Here is an 18,784-nt window from a genome sequence, read left to right as displayed (position 1 = left end):
ATGACAGTGCTTTTTAGCCTTCTTCCGGTGCCCGTCATCGGCGCTCGGCGGTACCGGAGGAGGTAGATCCCCCTCGGCTTCGAGGGATCGGGTCCGACAGGGTTCGGTCCCGAGGGCCCTGGGTAGAGGGAGTGACCGGGGCCAATTGCCCACGCGGCCGCTCACCCCTGCCATCTCCGGAGGACCGGCAGGCCAACGGGACCTGTGCTCCTGGGGTCGATGCCGTCGGTGCCGATTTCGTGGACATCGGTACCGAAGATCCGGCCGTCGACACCGATGCCGTCGAAGTCGACGTCGAGGGGCCGGCACAAGTTCCGAAAAGACGGTCCCGAAGAACTTGCCTCGCCACCTGTGTCCGTTTACGTAAACCGAGACACAAGGTGCACGTCTTGGTATCGTGCTCCAGCCCAAGGCACTGGAGGCACCAAGCGTGAGTGTCGGTCTGCGAGATATGCCGGCCGCACCGACCACACTTCTTAAATCCACTCGGGACCTTCGAGGACACTGACGGAAAAATCGCGTCGGCGAAGTCAAAGTCGTCGATGGTGGCGGTGAAAATTACACCTCGAAAAATAAATCGACCGCGAGGCCACAAGGCCGCAACGAGGCGCCCCCGCTAAAAGTACGAGGGGAAACAAAGCTTTTCTTTTTTTTTTTTTTTAACAGAAGAAAAGAAAACAATTAAAGAAAACAATCAGAGAGAAAAAAAACTCGCGTCAAGGGCGCGATCCGGTTTCCGGGGCTGACAGAGAGAGAGACGAACATGGCTCTCTCCAGCGCAGAAAAGAAAAGACTGAGCGAGAACGGTCGCGCACGGGCGGGAAGACGGCCGCGCATGTGCGGTGGGCGTGCCCTGCGTGCGGGACCGCCCGCAGTTTTGTTCCGGTTGGTGGGGGCTGCCGTGGACGTAAACCCAGTCATGAGAACAAGCAGCCTGCTTGTCCTCGGAGAACATTATTTACCTTATAAAGTTAATGAAGATATGAGTCCTGCCCAGTGCAGGCTGGATTTATTCTCAGCTGCTTACCTGATCCATTCCTGCCCTCAGAATGGTTCTGGGAAAGATACTCTCCAAAAGCCCGTGCTGCTCTGGGTACCAACAATCCCAAGGAAACAAGGAGACAAAGAGAAAAGTTCGGAGAAATGTTACAAAGGGCTGGAGTGTATCTAGTGATCCAATCAGCTCCATACACTTAAATTTCCTATTTATACCCATGCCTCTGCTTTTTCCCTCAGATAAAAGAACCTTACAAAAGTTAAACACCATTAAAATAAATAGGATCCAATAATTAAAAGCATTTATCTGGGCAACAACATCTTCTAACTGGATAAATGCTACTGACTAGGGCCAATCAACAATTTTCAGCGGCACTATATAGCTAATGCTGTAGTAAATCATTGAAGACTGCCCTGGTGCTATTCAGATAGCATCAGGACACTCTAGGGGCAGAGTGGCAGATTATCTGGATACCACAGATATTCGATGCTGCTGCCCAAATAACTTAGGACAGCAAAAAAAGCTTTCACAAACATGCCTGGTCCCCTTTTTCCTTGCATTCTCCCTCCCACACTCTCACAGAAGAGGCAAAAATCCCACCTTGGATATAAATAAAACCCCAGCCTAATAATCCATCGTTAAATGAATGACCTAAAACATCATAACTAGTACATATAGCAGCTAAAAAGAAAAACATTAAAGTACATAAGCACTGCCACGCTGGGAAAAGACCAAAGGTCCATCAAGCCCAGCACTCGTCTCCGACAGCGGCCAATCCAGGCCCCAAGAACCTGGAAAAAACCCAAAATTTAATAATGATCAAATTATTAAATTTTCCTTCAGGAATTGTCCAGACCCCCTTTAAACTCAGCAATGCCAGTTGCCGTCACTACCTTCTCCGGCAATGAGTTCCAGAGTCTAACTACGCGCTGAGTAAAGAAAAACTTTCTCCGATTTGTTTTAAACTTACCACATTCTAATTTCATCTTGTGTCCCCTGGTTCTATTATTGTTAGAAAGTGTAAACAAACACTTCACATCTGTCCGTTCTACCCCACTCATTATTTTGTAGACCTCTATCATATCACCCCTCAGCCGCCTTTTCTCCAGAGTCCTAGCCATCATAGCAACTCCATGAAAACCTTAGCAAGAACAACAAGGTCTTTGTTTTGCACACTACTAACATTAGCAGAGTATTATTATCTCTATCTTCCCTTATATAATATGCAGAACTTATGCATTTTATAATAGTGCACTCATGTTGGAATGCTGTCTGTTCTTCATGTGACTACACCTTACTAAACCCCCTTTTACAAAGCCGCACTAGCGGCTTCTGGTGCTGTCAGCATTGCCATGTGGGTTTGTAAAGTGGGAGGGGTAAGGATTTTTAACAGTAAAATACAGCAGTGTTTTCCAAGTCCGGTCCTGGAGTACTCCTTGCCAGCAAACAAAAGAGCTGATCGCTAGGTGGTATTAATCAGACTTACGCCACTAGTTTTAATAATACACCCCCCACCCCCTTCTATGTATACCTGCACTAAACTATAGCTGCACTCAGTTGTGGGCTGCCTTTACGTTTGGTATGCCGTTTCTGAGGGTCACCCCATGAGGTTTTAATAGTGGTCTTATGCTGTTTAGTAACTGTGCTGTTTATATATATGCTGGTTAATCTATGAAGCTTTAACAGCGTATTCAAGTTGTTCAGTTATTTATGATATGCTGGTATGGTTAGTGACTCTATTTTTATTTAGGCAGTTTGTTTGATTGCATTTTATTTTTTAGATATTGCTTGGCAAGAAGCTAACCTGCTGTTTATATGCTTTTGCTTTGTTTAATATCACAGCAACTGAAGTGAGTCATTATTTTTTTTTGTTACATTTGTACCCCGCGCTTTCCCACTCTTGGCAGGCTCAATGCGGCTTACATGGGGCAATGGAGGGTTAAGTGACTTGCCCAGAGTCACAAGGAGCTGCCTGTGCCTGAAGTGGGAATTGAACTCAGTTCCTCAGTTCCCCAGGACCAAAGTCCACCACCCTAACCACTTGGCCACTCCTCCACATATATATTATATGTTATATATATTTTTTTACACCTTTAGATTAACTATTTTTCCTCTCATGTCACTGTCTTCTATATTAGATTAGAAGAATGTCCAATATCTTTTATTATATGTTGTAATTTTGATATTTTTATTGCGCTATGCTGTAGTATATGATCGCTTGTATATGTTTATTAGGCTGCATTTTATATTTATGGATATATAATTTGAATATGTGATCATTTTACTAGGAGGATCATTGTTTTAATATTGAGTTTTTGGTTATATAATTTGTATTTATTACTGTTTAATTATGATTATGTGTAATTTTGTTATTGCACACGTCATGGTATCCTATGTACTTCTTTCTTTAGCTCTTTATTTATTTTTCTACATTTATTTTTCTATATATATTATGAGTGGTGTTATATATGTTATTGATTTATTTATTTTATTACTGTTTGTTATTTTAGGGCCCCTGACGTAGCCCTTGTGGGAGAAACACAGTCTGTGTCGGGCGATTATTTTTCCAATAAAGTCTGATTAATACCACCTAGCGATCTACTCTTTTGTTTACTTCCTCATTGGATTTTGCGGATCATCTGCCTTCTTGTTTTCTTGTACTCCTTGCCAGTCAGGTTTTCAGGACATCCACAATGAATATGCATGAAAGAGATTTGCATATATTGGAGACAGTGTATGCAAATCAAGTTCATGCATATTCATTGTGGATATCCGAAATACAGGACCCAAGTTGCCCTGAAGTGCATTGCACTAATACATTGAAAAAGGATCAATATACCAAAAAAGCATACACCACTGATAATACCATTAAGGGACCAATTTACTAAAAGAGCAAACACTACACCAATAATATCCTATATAATAATTTGCACCTCCGTCTGGATGCCTGGGTTCATAACACACTTCCCATTGGTCCGCCCTGGGGATGACATCACAGGGCGGACCAATGGGAAGTGAGAGGGGAGGGAAGCCAGCAGCAGCCACCGGAGGTCTGCACAGAATCCCCCCCCCCCCCCCCGAGTTCACAACGACCTGGGAAGGGAAGCCAGCACCAGTTCCATGCCCCCCTACCTCCCTCCCTCCCTCCACTCCCGTCCGAGTTCCACTCCCCCCCTCTCCTCCAGAGATCTGCACAGAATGCCCCCCTACCTCCCTTCCACTGTATATAATTAGGCCTGCCACCTCTGTTGGGCAGCGGAAGCCATGGGCTTTCTACTATCCTGAAAAGGATTGCATGTTCCCTTCTAAATACCTAATTACCCCAACCTTGTGTCTGCTCATGACAGTTTTACACAGACAGAGCAGTAGCAGGTTCCCTAATTAGAAAGAAACCCAGTATTCAATAGATATAGTAAGATAGTTTATTAGGATCAGTATCTCACCCAAAGGCAGTACAGGCAATCAGGTATTCATATGGTAGAACAGCACTTCACGACACATCTACAGCCATCTGGAGTCTTCTCTCTTATCTGATACCCTCTAGGCTGCCCTTTTTATTCCATTTTGACCCTATTCATTTCAATGGACCCTAGCTTTCTCACCTGAGCTCTTGGCCCTTATCAGTTGATAAGAATGATTTCACATGTTCTCAAGCCCTAAGTATAAACAAATTATGTTTAGGACAACATCTGCGAAAAAATGACTTCACAGGTCATTTTGCCCTCCTCAGCTCCTCCTTCCTCTACTTGCACCTGACCCATTACTAACTTGCATTAGCCAAAACATCTTGCTCATGACTTCTTGCAGGTGCCAGTCCCAGCATTGTTGACAAGAGCAAATGCCCCCTCCTTTGCCAGCTCTCTGGAAACTCACTTCAGCTTTGTGCTGCAGTGAAATGTATTTGTATCAGAGATGATTTTTGATTTTAAGTGGCCTAGCTTAGCCTGAGCCATTGGCCTGTATTTCACTGAGAGCAAGTGACAGCATATTTCTACACCACTTCTGTCCGAGTTCCACGCCTCCCTCCCTCTCTGTGCCCTCTGAGTGTAAGCAGGATGTGTGCGGCTGGCCCTCCCCTTCGTAAGTGCCGGCTGTTATTTAAAACTTTTTACCTGGTGCTCCGCCGGCAACAGTGAAGTTGAGCAGGCACAGCATGGCGCTTCACACTGCCTTCGCTTCTGTTTCAGCTCTGCCTCTGCTCCCGCCCTCATTTCCTGTTTGCGGAAGGGCAGGACCAGAGACAGAGCTGAAACAAAAGCGAAGGCAGTGTGAAGCACCGAACCGTGCCTGCTCGACTTCACTGTTGCCGGCGGACCACGAGGTAAGAAGTTTTAAATAACAGCCGGCACTTACGAAGGGGAGGGCCAGCCGCACACGTCCTGCTTCCACTCCAAGGGCACAGAGAGGGGGGGAGGGAGGGAGAGTGGGGGTGTGGAACTCAGAGGGCGGGAGAGGAGAGGGAGGGAGGGGGGAGAGGGGGTCCTGGAATTGGAACGGGAGGGGGGAAGGGGTTCTGGAATGGGAGGGGGTCCTGGAATTCGAAGGGGAGGGGGGGGAAGAGGGTCCTGGAAAGGGGAGGGGTGATTGGAACTCGGAGGACTGGGAGAGGGGCATGGAACTCGAAGGGGAGGGGGGATGGAACTCGGAGGACAGAGAGAGGGAGGGAGGGGGCCCTGGAAACAGGCCTCTTTTACTAGTATATGTATAATAATACACCAATAATACTGAAAAAGGACCAATTTACCAAAAGAGCACACAGAGCCAGATTCAGTAAATGGCACTGAAAATTAGGTACTGGAAAAAAAAATCCACACTCAGTGCTATTCTATAAAGGGCACTCCAGGATGAGTGCAACACCCAACTTTGGTCACAAGGACTTACGCCTGCTGAAACCTGGTGTTAATCTTGGTGCACCAGTTCGGCACGGATCCCTAGTATTCTATAACCCTAAGCCAAAATCTTGTGAATGCCCGACACACCCATGTCCCTCCCATGGCCACATTTTAGAAAATATGTTTAAAATAAATCCAAAGTACTCCAAAGTTTTGGGAGTAATCTTAGATTCCTCACTTAGGGGCGGTAAGTCCACCATGGGTTTACTGCTCACTATTCCAGAACTACCACGCTACAAAAATATTTTCTATTTTTGTAGCACCGGTGCTTACCTGGCGATAGTTGGACAGCACCATGCACTGCCCAGTTACTGCCGGGTTAGTATGGGAGCCCTTACCGCCACTTCAGTGGGTGATGGTACATACTCTCCCCCAAAATGGCCATGCAGCAAGTAACTCACTTACTACATGGCCATTTCTTTTTCCCCAAAATAGGCAACCTTTTACCCACTGCAGTAAAAGGGGACCTCGGTGCATGTCAAAAACATGCACTAACGCTAGAGCAGGCCCCCTTTTACTGCAGCTTGGTAAAAAGAACCCCTTACTTTTGAATCACAGATTAATAACCTGTAGAGGTGAACATTCTACCACATGCGACAAATATGTCTGAGGGGTTTTCAACCTAGTCCTCGGGGCACACCCAGCCAGTCGGAGTTTTCAGGATATCCTGAAAACCCCGATTGGTTGTGTGTGCTCCGAGGGGTGAGTTGAAAATCTCTGGATTAACCTTATTTCTGTGAATCACATTTTGTGTTACTGGTCCAGATGTTGGTGTTGTCCCATTTGGACTACTGCAATTCTCTTTATGTTGGACTGAATGCTAAACTTTTGTATAAATTACAACTGATACAAATACAAAAAAATAAATTCCTGGTACTATCAAGCTCAGCTTCTTATTCCAGTTTCACAACTGACCAAACTGTCTATCCTATAGATTAAAAATTAAAAATTCTAGGAGTTGTTTTTGACCAACATCTTTCCTTTGAAGACCAAGCTGTAGGGCTAAAACCCTGCATAAGGAACTACAATTCATCACTAACCTCCAATATGAACCTGACTTTTACAGACCTGACCATTTTCAGGCTTAATACAGAGGCTTTGTACTATGTAAAGGCCTCAAAGTGCAAAAGGAGCCACCCAGTATGATAAAGGCAAAACAACGTGGACAATAACAAATTATTGAACAATAAGTCCCTGCATTGACGTTCATGCTGATAATAATATAACCATCAATATAAATGTGTCCCAAACATCAGTATGGAACGTAGATCATGAACAGATAATATTTTAATTTTTTAATTTTTTAATTTTGATATCTGGAGACCATCAGATCTAACTGCCTCACACAACCATCAGAACATATATTTGTTCTATCGCAATAAGCGAAATGGTGTGGTGCAAATCCTCATTGGCTCCTCCCATTATTCAACAGCATTCTTATATTATTTATATTGCTTCTATTTTTAATTCTATTTCCTTGTATAATCCACATATAGCTCATGGAAAAGTTAATATTTATAAAGACACTTATCTTAAATGATAGCAGCTTAAAGATAGCAGAGATATCAGAGATATCAGGGAACCCCCGCCGACATGGCCAAGTTTCGCGTAAAGCTTTTTCAAGGAAGAGGCTCACTGAAATACAAAACGACCAGAATCAGCCAAAGATTTAAAATGTAACAATCTCCAGCATCAAAAGTTATTTTATAAAACATCTTACATCAGCTTTATGTTAGCATACCTTTCCATCCTGTAATCGCTCCTACGTACAAAAGATGGCCGCGGCATTTTCAGGCGACCTCATTATTTAAATGAACCACAGCTGATCGTAAAAGTACTATGCCGATTGGATGCTCAAAGAAACCCAACAGCCAGTAAAACTACAACAAGGACCACCAATCTATTTCTGCATTTAAACCAACCGGAAGTAATGTATTCAACTGGAATATCCACCTTTGTTCTTTCAAATTTAGTAAATGAGAAATATTACCACCCTCCCATCCCACATCCACTTGGTCAATGATTCTCCATCTAAGGTCCGTTAGCAAATGACCATAATCGGACCAGTGTTGAACCATAGGTGCAGATAATATTAAATTTTTAATACGCGATTTATGTTCATTCAAACGTATTTTAATAGGTCTGCTAGATCTTCCTACGTATATTTTATGACAAGGGCAAATGATCACATATACTACATTCTTAGAGAGACAGTTAGTATTTGACTTGGCATAAATGGGTCGTGCTATATCTGAGTATCTCCAAATTGGGCCTTCAATCGTGGATTCACACCACTGGCACGAACCACATTTAAAATGTCCCAAATTAGTAGAAGTCAAACTCTCAGTGTCAAATCTTTTATATGATAGCAGTTCACCCAGTGTTTTGCTACGCCTATAGGCTCCAATAGGGTGTTGTTCAAAACATTCATAGATCTGTAAGGTATGCCAATGTCGATGAATACTTGACATAATTTTAGAGCTAAGAGGAGAAAATGGAAGTACAGCAGTCAATTTATCCTCCTGATCTTGAGATTGATATTGTAATAGCAGATCCCGATTTGCAAATTTAGCTCTCAAATAATTGGCTGATTGGTAAACTACCTTTCAAGTGGTATGGGTGAGAGCTGGAAAAATGTAACAACGTATTACGTGAAGAGGGTTTTTGAAACAATGTAGTTTTTATACAATTTTTTTTATCTGGGAGGGCTCAGAGACAGAATTCCTACAATTTATGGAGATATTGAATTCTCTACAACGGAATTTGAAATTTACTTTCCACTATCACCATCAAGAATTGGAATTTTTGGATGTTTGGGTGTTTAAAACACTGGATTGTATAAAAACTACATTGTTTCAAAAACCCTCTTCACGTAATACGTTGTTACATTTTTCCAGCTCTCACCCATACCACTTGAAAGGTAGTTTACCAATCAGCCAATTCTTAAGAATTAGGAGAATCTGCTCAGAGACAAATATGTTTGAAGATCAAGCGTTGAAAATGACACATCAATTTTTGGAGAGAGGTTATTCAAAATCGGTAGTCAAGAAAGCTTATTTGAGAGCTAAATTTGCAAATCGGGATCTGCTATTACAATATCAATCTCAAGATCAGGAGGATAAATTGACTGCTGTACTTCCATTTTCTCCTCTTAGCTCTAAAATTATGTCAAGTATTCATCGACATTGGCATACCTTACAGATCTATGAATGTTTTGAACAACACCCTATTGGAGCCTATAGGCGTAGCAAAACACTGGGTGAACTGCTATCATATAAAAGATTTGACACAGAGTTTGACTTCTACTAATTTGGGACATTTTAAATGTGGTTCGTGCCAGTGGTGTGAATCCACGATTGAAGGCCCAATTTGGAGATACTCAGATATAGCACGACCCATTTATGCCAAGTCAAATACTAACTGTCTCTCTAAGAATGTAGTATATGTGATCATTTGCCCTTGTCATAAAATATACGTAGGAAGATCTAGCAGACCTATTAAAATACGTTTGAATGAACATAAATCGCGTATTAAAAATTTAATATTATCTGCACCTATGGTTCAACACTGGTCCGATTATGGTCATTTGCTAATGGACCTTAGATGGAGAATCATTGACCAAGTGGATGTGGGATGGGAGGGTGGTAATATTTCTCATTTACTAAATTTGAAAGAACAAAGGTGGATATTCCAGTTGAATACATTACTTCCGGTTGGTTTAAATGCAGAAATAGATTGGTGGTCCTTGTAGTTTTACTGGCTGTTGGGTTTCTTTGAGCATCCAATCGGCATAGTACTTTTACGATCAGCTGTGGTTCATTTAAATAATGAGGTCGCCTGAAAATGCCGCGGCCATCTTTTGTACGTAGGAGCGATTACAGGATGGAAAGGTATGCTAACATAAAGCTGATGTAAGATGTTTTATAAAATAACTTTTGATGCTGGAGATTGTTACATTTTAAATCTTTGGCTGATTCTGGTCGTTTTGTATTTCAGTGAGCCTCTTCCTTGAAAAAGCTTTACGCGAAACTTGGCCATGTCGGCGGGGGTTCCCTGATATCTCTGATATCTCTGCTATCTTTAAGCTGCTATCATTTAAGATAAGTGTCTTTATAAATATTAACTTTTCCATGAGCTATATGTGGATTATACAAGGAAATAGAATTAAAAATAGAAGCAATATAAATAATATAAGAATGCTGTTGAATAATGGGAGGAGCCAATGAGGATTTGCACCACACCATTTCGCTTATTGCGATAGAACAAATATATGTTCTGATGGTTGTGTGAGGCAGTTAGATCTGATGGTCTCCAGATATCAAAATTAAAAAATTAAAAAATTAAAATATTATCTGTTCATGATCTACGTTCCATACTGATGTTTGGGACACATTTATATTGATGATTTACTAGTCCCCACATCTTCTTTTTTGGTGGTTTTTTTTTTGTGAAGATAATAATATAACAACATTGTTATACTATTATCAGCATGGACGTCAATGCAGGGACTTCAGGTCATCGTGTCCCAGGCCACCTGGCACTAAGAAAGGTTTAAAGACCTCTTCCTTCAAGGTGTTATCAATTTAGCTGGCACGCAAGCTGTTATTTCTTGGAACCTCGGTAACAGCCCTCAGCTGGCTCCGAGCCCTGCTACCCGATGAAGGCTTGTTAATCTGTGGCATCACTGCCTGAGACTTCCCAGCTTGGGAGTCCACATGCTGCCTGTGTTCCTGATGTTGACTCATCATCATGTACCAGTGTTCCTGATCCTGATCTACCTGTGCCTGTTGTCGCTTCTAGATCCAGTGTTCATGAGTGATAACCACTTGTCAGGTCTGAACTGTTATCTCCTTAGTGCCTATGAGTGCCTAAAGGTTGTTAGGTATCCTAATTTCAGGATTAGGTGAGTGTGTACTATCTTGATTAACACCTAGACCCTTTACCAGCATTTTGGGTTAGCATAATTCATTGTCTCTGATTACATCTATTATTATTTGCTGCCACTAGTATTATACAATAAACATCTTATCTATATAAATAATTCTCACCTCCAACATTCTGAAGCTCAGTCTATGACAGGGAAACACTGAAGCCCTGCACTGTTGGTAGGCTAGGCTGTCAGCACCACTCACTCTCACTCATGCACCACTCACTGTCAGTCATAGACCCGCCCTCAGCCACGCCCCTTCCACACATAATTCGCAACCCCAACGTTCTAATGAAGCTGCAACTTCCTCTTGCATGGTGGTGTAGATCGGCATTTTCCCCCATGAGTGTCTGCCCCCCCCTCGCATCAAAATGTCATGACGTCGAGGGCGGAGCAATGACAGTTAACTAATACCATCGCTCACCCGCCCCGCCCTCGCGTCTAAACATTATGACGTCGAGGGCGGGTAACGATAAAACAAAATACAAAAGGACTTACTTGCCTCCGCAATGCTGACGCAAGCCCCAGAGCCACTAATTGTAAACACATTTTTTAAAGTGATGACGCAAATAAAAAGTACTCCACAGCTGGCAGAAAGATTCAGAATGTGCGGGTAACGATAAAACAAAAGACAAAAGGACTTACTTGCCTCCGCAATGCCGACGCAAGCCCCACAGCCACTAATTTGAAACACATTATTTTAAAGTGATGAAGCAAATTAAAAGTACTCCACAGCTGGCAGGAATATTCAGAATGTAAGGAACCAATTTAAAAAATAAAAACTTACCCAATCAGTGTCACATTAAAACGCTACACAATAAACGCCATCACTTCAAAATTTGCCAAAAGTAACAGCCAGAAAAACAGCTATCTTAAATCCAGTGAGTAACAGCCAATCAGCAGATGGTGAGCCCAAACTGACCCGCCTCCTGCAATAATAGTCTGAATGCAAGGGCCTACCATAACATCTCTAAAATACTGGCAAAGGAATTTACTTTTCCTGAACTAACTAAACAATAGCGAATGTTTAAACTATTTGGGTTGAAACTTCAAAAGTACTGCTACCCCATTATAAAACGTCGCAAAACACATGAACATTAATTGCATCCTTATTGATCAACCAATGCAAAGAGATCATAAATCTAATAAAATTGTGCAACTCGCAAAAATGTAATGCTTGCAAATCTTTTTGATAAAATATAAAACCAGCTATATTACAATATATTTTCCATGCTGACGGCAGGTCTTACTACATCTCTCTGAAGCTGCTTCAGGGGTCCCCCCCCCCCCACCTGCCGATGGTGCTGCAGGAACAGGCACTAACTGGGAGGGAAGGGCACGGAAAACACTGCAACTGAGACACAAAACACTACAACTGGGAGGGGAGTTGGGGGGGCCCTGCCACTAACTGTCATTCTCACACACACACTGTCGCGCCCAGCCTCACTCTCTCTGTCACACACACTCACACATTCACTCTCTCTCTATCACACACTCACTCTCACACACACTCTGTAAAACACACACACTCTGAGGAAAACCTGCCTAGCGCCCGTTTCATTGCTTTCAGAAACGGGCCTTTTTTACTAGTCTTTTTATAATAACATTTGAGACTTGTGTCTTAGTCTCAGTATAAGTATAAAGTACCATTATAAGTGTGCCTAATAATAAGATTAGATAAGATTAAATTGTGCATGAGCCAATTTGGCGCACTGGAGTCCCTTTACAAAACCGCGGTAAAAAGTAGCCTGTGGTAGTGTGGGCGTGTCTCTTGGGCTAGGCCACTTTTTACATAGGCTGGGAAAAGGGCATTTTTTAATGGGCTATGAACTGGGCATGCGCAAAAATTAAAACTAGCGTGCGCCTATTTACAGCCTGAGCCCTTACCACTAGCCATTGACTTAGTGGTAAAGGCTCACGCGTTACCCGCATGGTAACCATGAACAACACGCCATGGCTGCACTGCCGATTACCGCCAAGAACCTCCTCATGGTAGAAAATAGAAAAATATTTTCTACCATGGGACTCAGTACGCACAAAACTCGGAATTACCGCCGGGCACATGTGCTACCCCGGTGGTAGTGCCGATCTGGCATGCGCTACCCGCGTGTTAGCCCTCCCGCAGCTTTGTAAGAGGACCCTACAGTGTTAGAGAATAGTGAACTGTCAGATCTGCACACAAGTGATGATTAGTGACAATTACTTGCTTGTTAACTTCAATAATTAAATGATTACAGATCACTGACTGACTATTTTGTATGCGGATCTAAAATCTGCACTCAGTATTTGGCACTTAACTTTTGACAACCTATATAGAATATGGGGAATACTGCACTGATAATACTGAAAAGGGATCAATTCACCAAAAGAACATATACTGCATTCATAACGCTAGCAAGGGTTTTTTTTTTTACTAAAGGAGTACATTCTGCAGTCACACACAGAAAACCATAACATACAAGTCCCGCAAAGTGCTTAATCACAAATACAATTATCAAAATCAGTTGGCAGGTCTCTTGGTGCGTGCTGGGTATCAGTCCATGAAATGTTTCAAGCAATCCTACAAAGAATTCCTGCTTTCACATTATTCAGGAATGTTCAAATCTGATGGATACAGATAAGCGATATGAGCTGACTGTATCCAGAGAAGTAGCTGGATAAAAAAAAGCACACAGTCCAAGGGTGGCTTTTGGTGCCTTCCTCCTCTGGTTCTGGCTGGATGCTTATCATGGTTGCCTTGCTTGCAGTGCCAGATTACCCAATAGGCACCCATCCTTATAGGTTTATTGTTATGGTATATAGACAGTAGAAAAGCAGAAAGAATAATAGAAGCAGTTCTTGGTCCATACACTACTTGTCTGGAAGCTCTGGCCCTATCAACCGACTGACTGACTGATTGATTGATTTCATTTATATCTCACATTTTCCCAATCAAATCATGTTCAATATGGCTAGCAGATTATCTCTATATATAAAACACACCTCCAACATTCTAATGAAGCCTCCATAAGTCCCAACATTCTAAATCTGTGGTGGTGTAGATCAAAGTTTGCCCATGAGTGTTTGCCCTGCCCTCGCCTGTAAGGGAAGGGATGCTACTTTAGCTATCATAAGAGGGGGGGAGATGGGGGGCAAAGGGGAAGAGAGGAGTAGGGGGGGGGGAACACACTCACTCTCTCACACTCATGGTGTCTCACATACGCACTCGCACACAGTCATTCTGAAACACACACACTCACAGATACACAACCACACAGACACAATCTCTCTCTGACACACAATCGCACAGTCACTCTCTCTCTCTCACACAGTCACTCTCACACACACACTCACTCAAACATACACACTACGAGGAAAACCTGGCTAGCGCCCGTTTCATTTGTTTCGGAAACGGGCCTTTTTTACTAGTTATACTAATAATACTAATCGGATTCAATGTATATAACATATTATTAAACTAACAATACAATTTTTAGTAGGGTTGAATTTAACAATGATTAAATAGAATGTGATACTTAATTTGAAAGAATAACATATTGAAGTGACAAAGAATGGAAATGGACACTTGGGCTCATTTTCAAAAGAGAAGGACACCCATCTTTTGACATAAATCGGAAGATGGACGTCCTTCTCCCAGAAACATCCAAATCGGTATAATCAAAAGCAGATTTTGGACATCCCCAACTGCACTCCGTCGCAGGGATGGCCAAAGTTCAAATGGGCATGTCTGTAGCGTAGCGAAGGCGGGACTTGTGCATGCCTAACACTTGGATGTCCTTGACCCATAATCAAAAAAAACAAGGACGTCCCTGACGAGCACTTGGATGTTTTCACCCGGACCTGTTTTTATTACGACTAAGGCACAAAAAGGTGGCCGAAATGACCAGATGACCACCAGAAAGAATCAGGGATGACCTCCTGTTACTCCCCCAGTGGTCACTAACCCCCTCCCACCCTCACAAAACATCTGTTAAATATGTCGTGCCAGACTCAGATGTCATACTCAGGTCCATGACAGCAGTATGCAGGTCCCTGGAGCAGTTTTAGTGGGCGGACCCAGCACCATCCCCCCCCACCTGTTATGTTTGTGAAGGAAACAGTAAGCCCTGCAAAACCCACCACAAACCCACTGTACCCACATCTAGGTGCCCCCCTTCACCCGTAAGGGCTATGGTAATGGTGTACAGTTGGGGGTAGTGGGTTTTGGGGGGCTCAGCACACAAGGTAAGGGAGCTATGTTCCTGGGAGCATTTTATGAAGTCCACTGCAGTGCCCCTTAGGGTGCCCGGTTGGTGTCCTGGCATGTCAGGGGGACCAGTGCACTACAAATGCTGGCTCCTCCCACGACCAAATGGCTTGCATTTGGTCATTTCTGAGATGGATGTCTTTGGTTTCGAAAATCGCCGAAAATCAGAAAAGTCCATGTCTAGGGACGCCCAAATCGAGGGATGGCGAAATTTAAGGATTTGGACGTCCCTGGCAGTATTTTCGAAACGAAAGATGGATGTCCATCTTGTTTCATAAGTACATAAGTACATAAGTACATAAGTAGTGCCATACTGGGAAAGACCAAAGGTCCATCTAGCCCAGCATCCTGTCACCGACAGTGGCCAATCCAGGTCAAGGGCACCTGGCACGCTCCCCAAACGTAAAAACATTCCAGACAAGTTATACCTAAAAATGCGGAATTTTTCCAAGTCCATTTAATAGCGGTCTATGGACTTGTCCTTTAGGAATCTATCTAACCCCTTTTTAAACTCTGTCAAGCTAACCGCCCGTACCACGTTCTCCGGCAACGAATTCCAGAGTCTAATTACACGTTGGGTGAAGAAACATTTTCTCCGATTCGTTTTAAATTTACCACACTGTAGCTTCAACTCATGCCCTCTAGTCCTAGTATTTTTGGCTAGCGTGAACAGTCGCTTCACATCCACCCGATCCATTCCACTCATTATTTTATACACTTCTATCATATCTCCCCTCAGCCGTCTCTTCTCCAAGCTGAAAAGCCCTAGCCTTCTCAGCCTCTCTTCATAGGAAAGTCGTCCCATCCCCACTATCATTTTCGTCGCCCTTCGCTGTACCTTTTCCAATTCTACTATATCTTTTTTGAGATACGGAGACCAGTACTGAACACAATACTCCAGGTGCGGTCGCACCATGGAGCGATACAACGGCATTATAACATCCGCACACCTGGACTCCATACCCTTCCTAATAACACCCAACATTCTATTCGCTTTCCTAGCCGCAGCAGCACACTGAGCAGAAGGTTTCAGCGTATCATCGACGACGACACCCAGATCCCTTTCTTGATCCGTAACTCCTAACGCGGAACCTTGCAAGACGTAGCTATAATTCGGGTTCCTCTTACCCACATGCATCACTTTGCACTTGTCAACATTGAACTTCATCTGCCACTTGCACGCCCATTCTCCCAGTCTCGCAAGGTCCTCCTGTAATCGTTCACATTCCTCCTGCGACTTGACGACCCTGAATAATTTTGTGTCATCGGCGAATTTAATTACCTCACTAGTTATTCCCATCTCTAGGTCATTTATAAATACATTAAAAAGCAACGGACCCAGCACAGACCCCTGCGGGACCCCACTAACTACCCTCCTCCACTGAGAATACTGGCCACGCAATCCTACTCTCTGCTTCCTATCTTTCAACCAGTTCTTAATCCATAATAATACCCTACCTCCGATTCCATGACTCTGCAATTTCTTCAGGAGTCTTTCGTGCGGCACTTTGTCAAACGCCTTCTGAAAATCCAGATATACAATATCAACCGGCTCCCCATTGTCCACATGTTTGCTTACCCCCTCAAAAAAATGCATTAGATTGGTGAGGCAAGACTTCCCTTCACTAAATCCGTGCTGACTTTGTCTCATCAGTCCATGTTTTTGTATATGCTCTGCAATTTTATTCTTAATAATAGCCTCCACCATCTTGCCCGGCACCGACGTCAGACTCACCGGTCTATAATTTCCCGGATCTCCTCTGGAACCCTTCTTAAAAATCGGAGTAACATTGGCTACCCTCCAGTCTTCCGGTACTACACTCGATTTTAGGGACAGATTGCATATTTCTAACAGTAGCTCCGCAAGTTCATTTTTTAGTTCTATTAATACTCTGGGATGAATACCATCAGGTCCCGGTGATTTACTACTGTTCAGCTTGCTGAACTGACTCATTACATCCTCCAAGGTTACAGAGAATTTGTTTAGTTTCTCCGACTCCCCCGCTTCAAATATTCTTTCCGGCACCGGTGTCCCCCCCCAAATCCTCCTCGGTGAAGACCGAAGCAAAGAATTCATTTAATTTCTCCGCTACGGCTTTGTCCTCCTTGATCGCCCCTTTAACACCATTTTCGTCCAGCGGCCCAACCGACTCTTTGGCCGGTTTCCTGCTTTTAATGTATCTAAAAAAATTTTTACTATGTATTTTTGCTTCCAACGCTAATTTCTTCTCAAAGTCCTTTTTTGCCCTCCTTATCTCCGCTTTGCATTTGGCTTGGCATTCCTTATGATCTATCCTGTTACTTTCAGTTGGTTCTCTTCTCCACTTTCTGAAGGATTGTTTTTTGGCTCTAATGATTTCCTTTATCTTACTGTTTAGCCACGCCGGCTGACGTTTAGTCTTTTTTCCCTTTTTTCTAATACGTGGAATATATTTGTCCTGAACCTCCAGGATGGTGTTTTTAAACAGCATCCACGCCTGATGCAAGTTTTTTACTCTGCGAGCTGCTCCTTTCAGTCTTTTTTTCACCATTTTTCTCATTTTGTCGTAATCACCTTTTCTATAGTTAAACGCTAGCGTACTTGATTTCCTAGTTTCACTTCCTTCAATGCCAATATCAAAACCGATCATATTATGATCACTGTTATCAAGCGGCCCTCGTATCGTTACCCCCTGCACTAGATCATGAGCACCACTAAGGACTAAGTCTAGTATTTTTCCTTCTCTTGTCGGCTCCTGAACTAGCTGTTCCATGAAGCTGTCCTTGATTTCATCAAGAAATCCTATGTCCCTTGCGTGTACAGATGTTACATTAACCCAGTCTATATGCGGGTAATTGAAATCCCCCATTATTATTGTGTTGCCCAGTTTGTTTGCGTCCCTGATTTCCTTTAACATTTCCGCATCCGTCTGTTCGTCCTGGCCAGGCGGACGGTAGTACACTCCTATCACTATCCTTTTCCCCTTTGCGTCGAAAATGCCCCTCCACGTGTTAGGATTCTTCCTTGTAGGGGGGGTCCATCAGTAAAAATTGTCTTTAAAAGAAAGTTTTTATGGATTTCCGGAATCTCAAATAATTATGCTCCCAACCACTAGGAGTGGCCTAGTGGTTAGGGTGGTGGACTTTGGTCCTGGGGAACTGAGGAACTGAGTTCGATTCCCGGCACAGGCAGCTCCTTGTGACTCTGGGCAAGTCACTTAACCCTCCATTGCCTGCCGCATTGAGCCTGCCATGAGTGGGAAAGCGCGGGGTACAAATGTAACAAAAAAAAAAACTGACTAGTTTTGGGAGAGAGTTCCACCATTTGGTATATTGGTAAGGGAACCCTGCTGTGAAAACTGATTTATATACCTCTTTTTTTGCAACTAGGATAATGGAGAGTTAAATAGCCTCTGGAATCAGGAACAGTGTTATGTAAGGGTAGATTAATTAAAAGCTGCATATAATCTGGGGTTAATCCATATAGAGTTTTAAAAACACAGAGTTTAAAGGCTGCTGGCTTTTATTGGGAGCCAGTGTAGTTTCTTGAGCAGAGGAGATGCTTTATTAAAGTGTGTGACCTTGTAAACAAATCTGGCTGCAGTGTTTTAGGCTGTTTGTAATCTTTTTAAGGTCAATTCTTTGCAGCCGGCATAAATGGCATTACAATAATCAAAGTGTGATAGTACTAATGATTGTACTAAGGTTCTGGAGATATCATTAGGGAAGAGATATCTGGTTCT

At 43.1% G+C, this 18,784-nt stretch overlaps 1 protein-coding gene across 1 annotated transcript in view; it reads right to left on the bottom strand.

The window, feature by feature from the left end:
• NSMF (NMDA receptor synaptonuclear signaling and neuronal migration factor) overlaps positions 1-18,784 on the bottom strand; it is a 742,397-nt gene that overhangs the window by 621,927 nt on the left and 101,686 nt on the right. The window contains exon 2 of the mRNA XM_030206612.1: positions 1,028-1,089. Coding sequence (XP_030062472.1) covers positions 1,028-1,089 — 62 coding nt within the window. The remainder of the gene's footprint in view (positions 1-1,027; positions 1,090-18,784) is intronic.

Source organism: Microcaecilia unicolor, chromosome 6, assembly GCF_901765095.1.
Source record: "Microcaecilia unicolor chromosome 6, aMicUni1.1, whole genome shotgun sequence".
In the NCBI taxonomy this organism is placed as follows: Eukaryota; Metazoa; Chordata; class Amphibia; order Gymnophiona; family Siphonopidae; genus Microcaecilia; species Microcaecilia unicolor.
The sequence above is the reverse complement of the archived record's forward strand: the minus strand, read 5'-3'. Positions and strand labels throughout refer to the sequence as shown.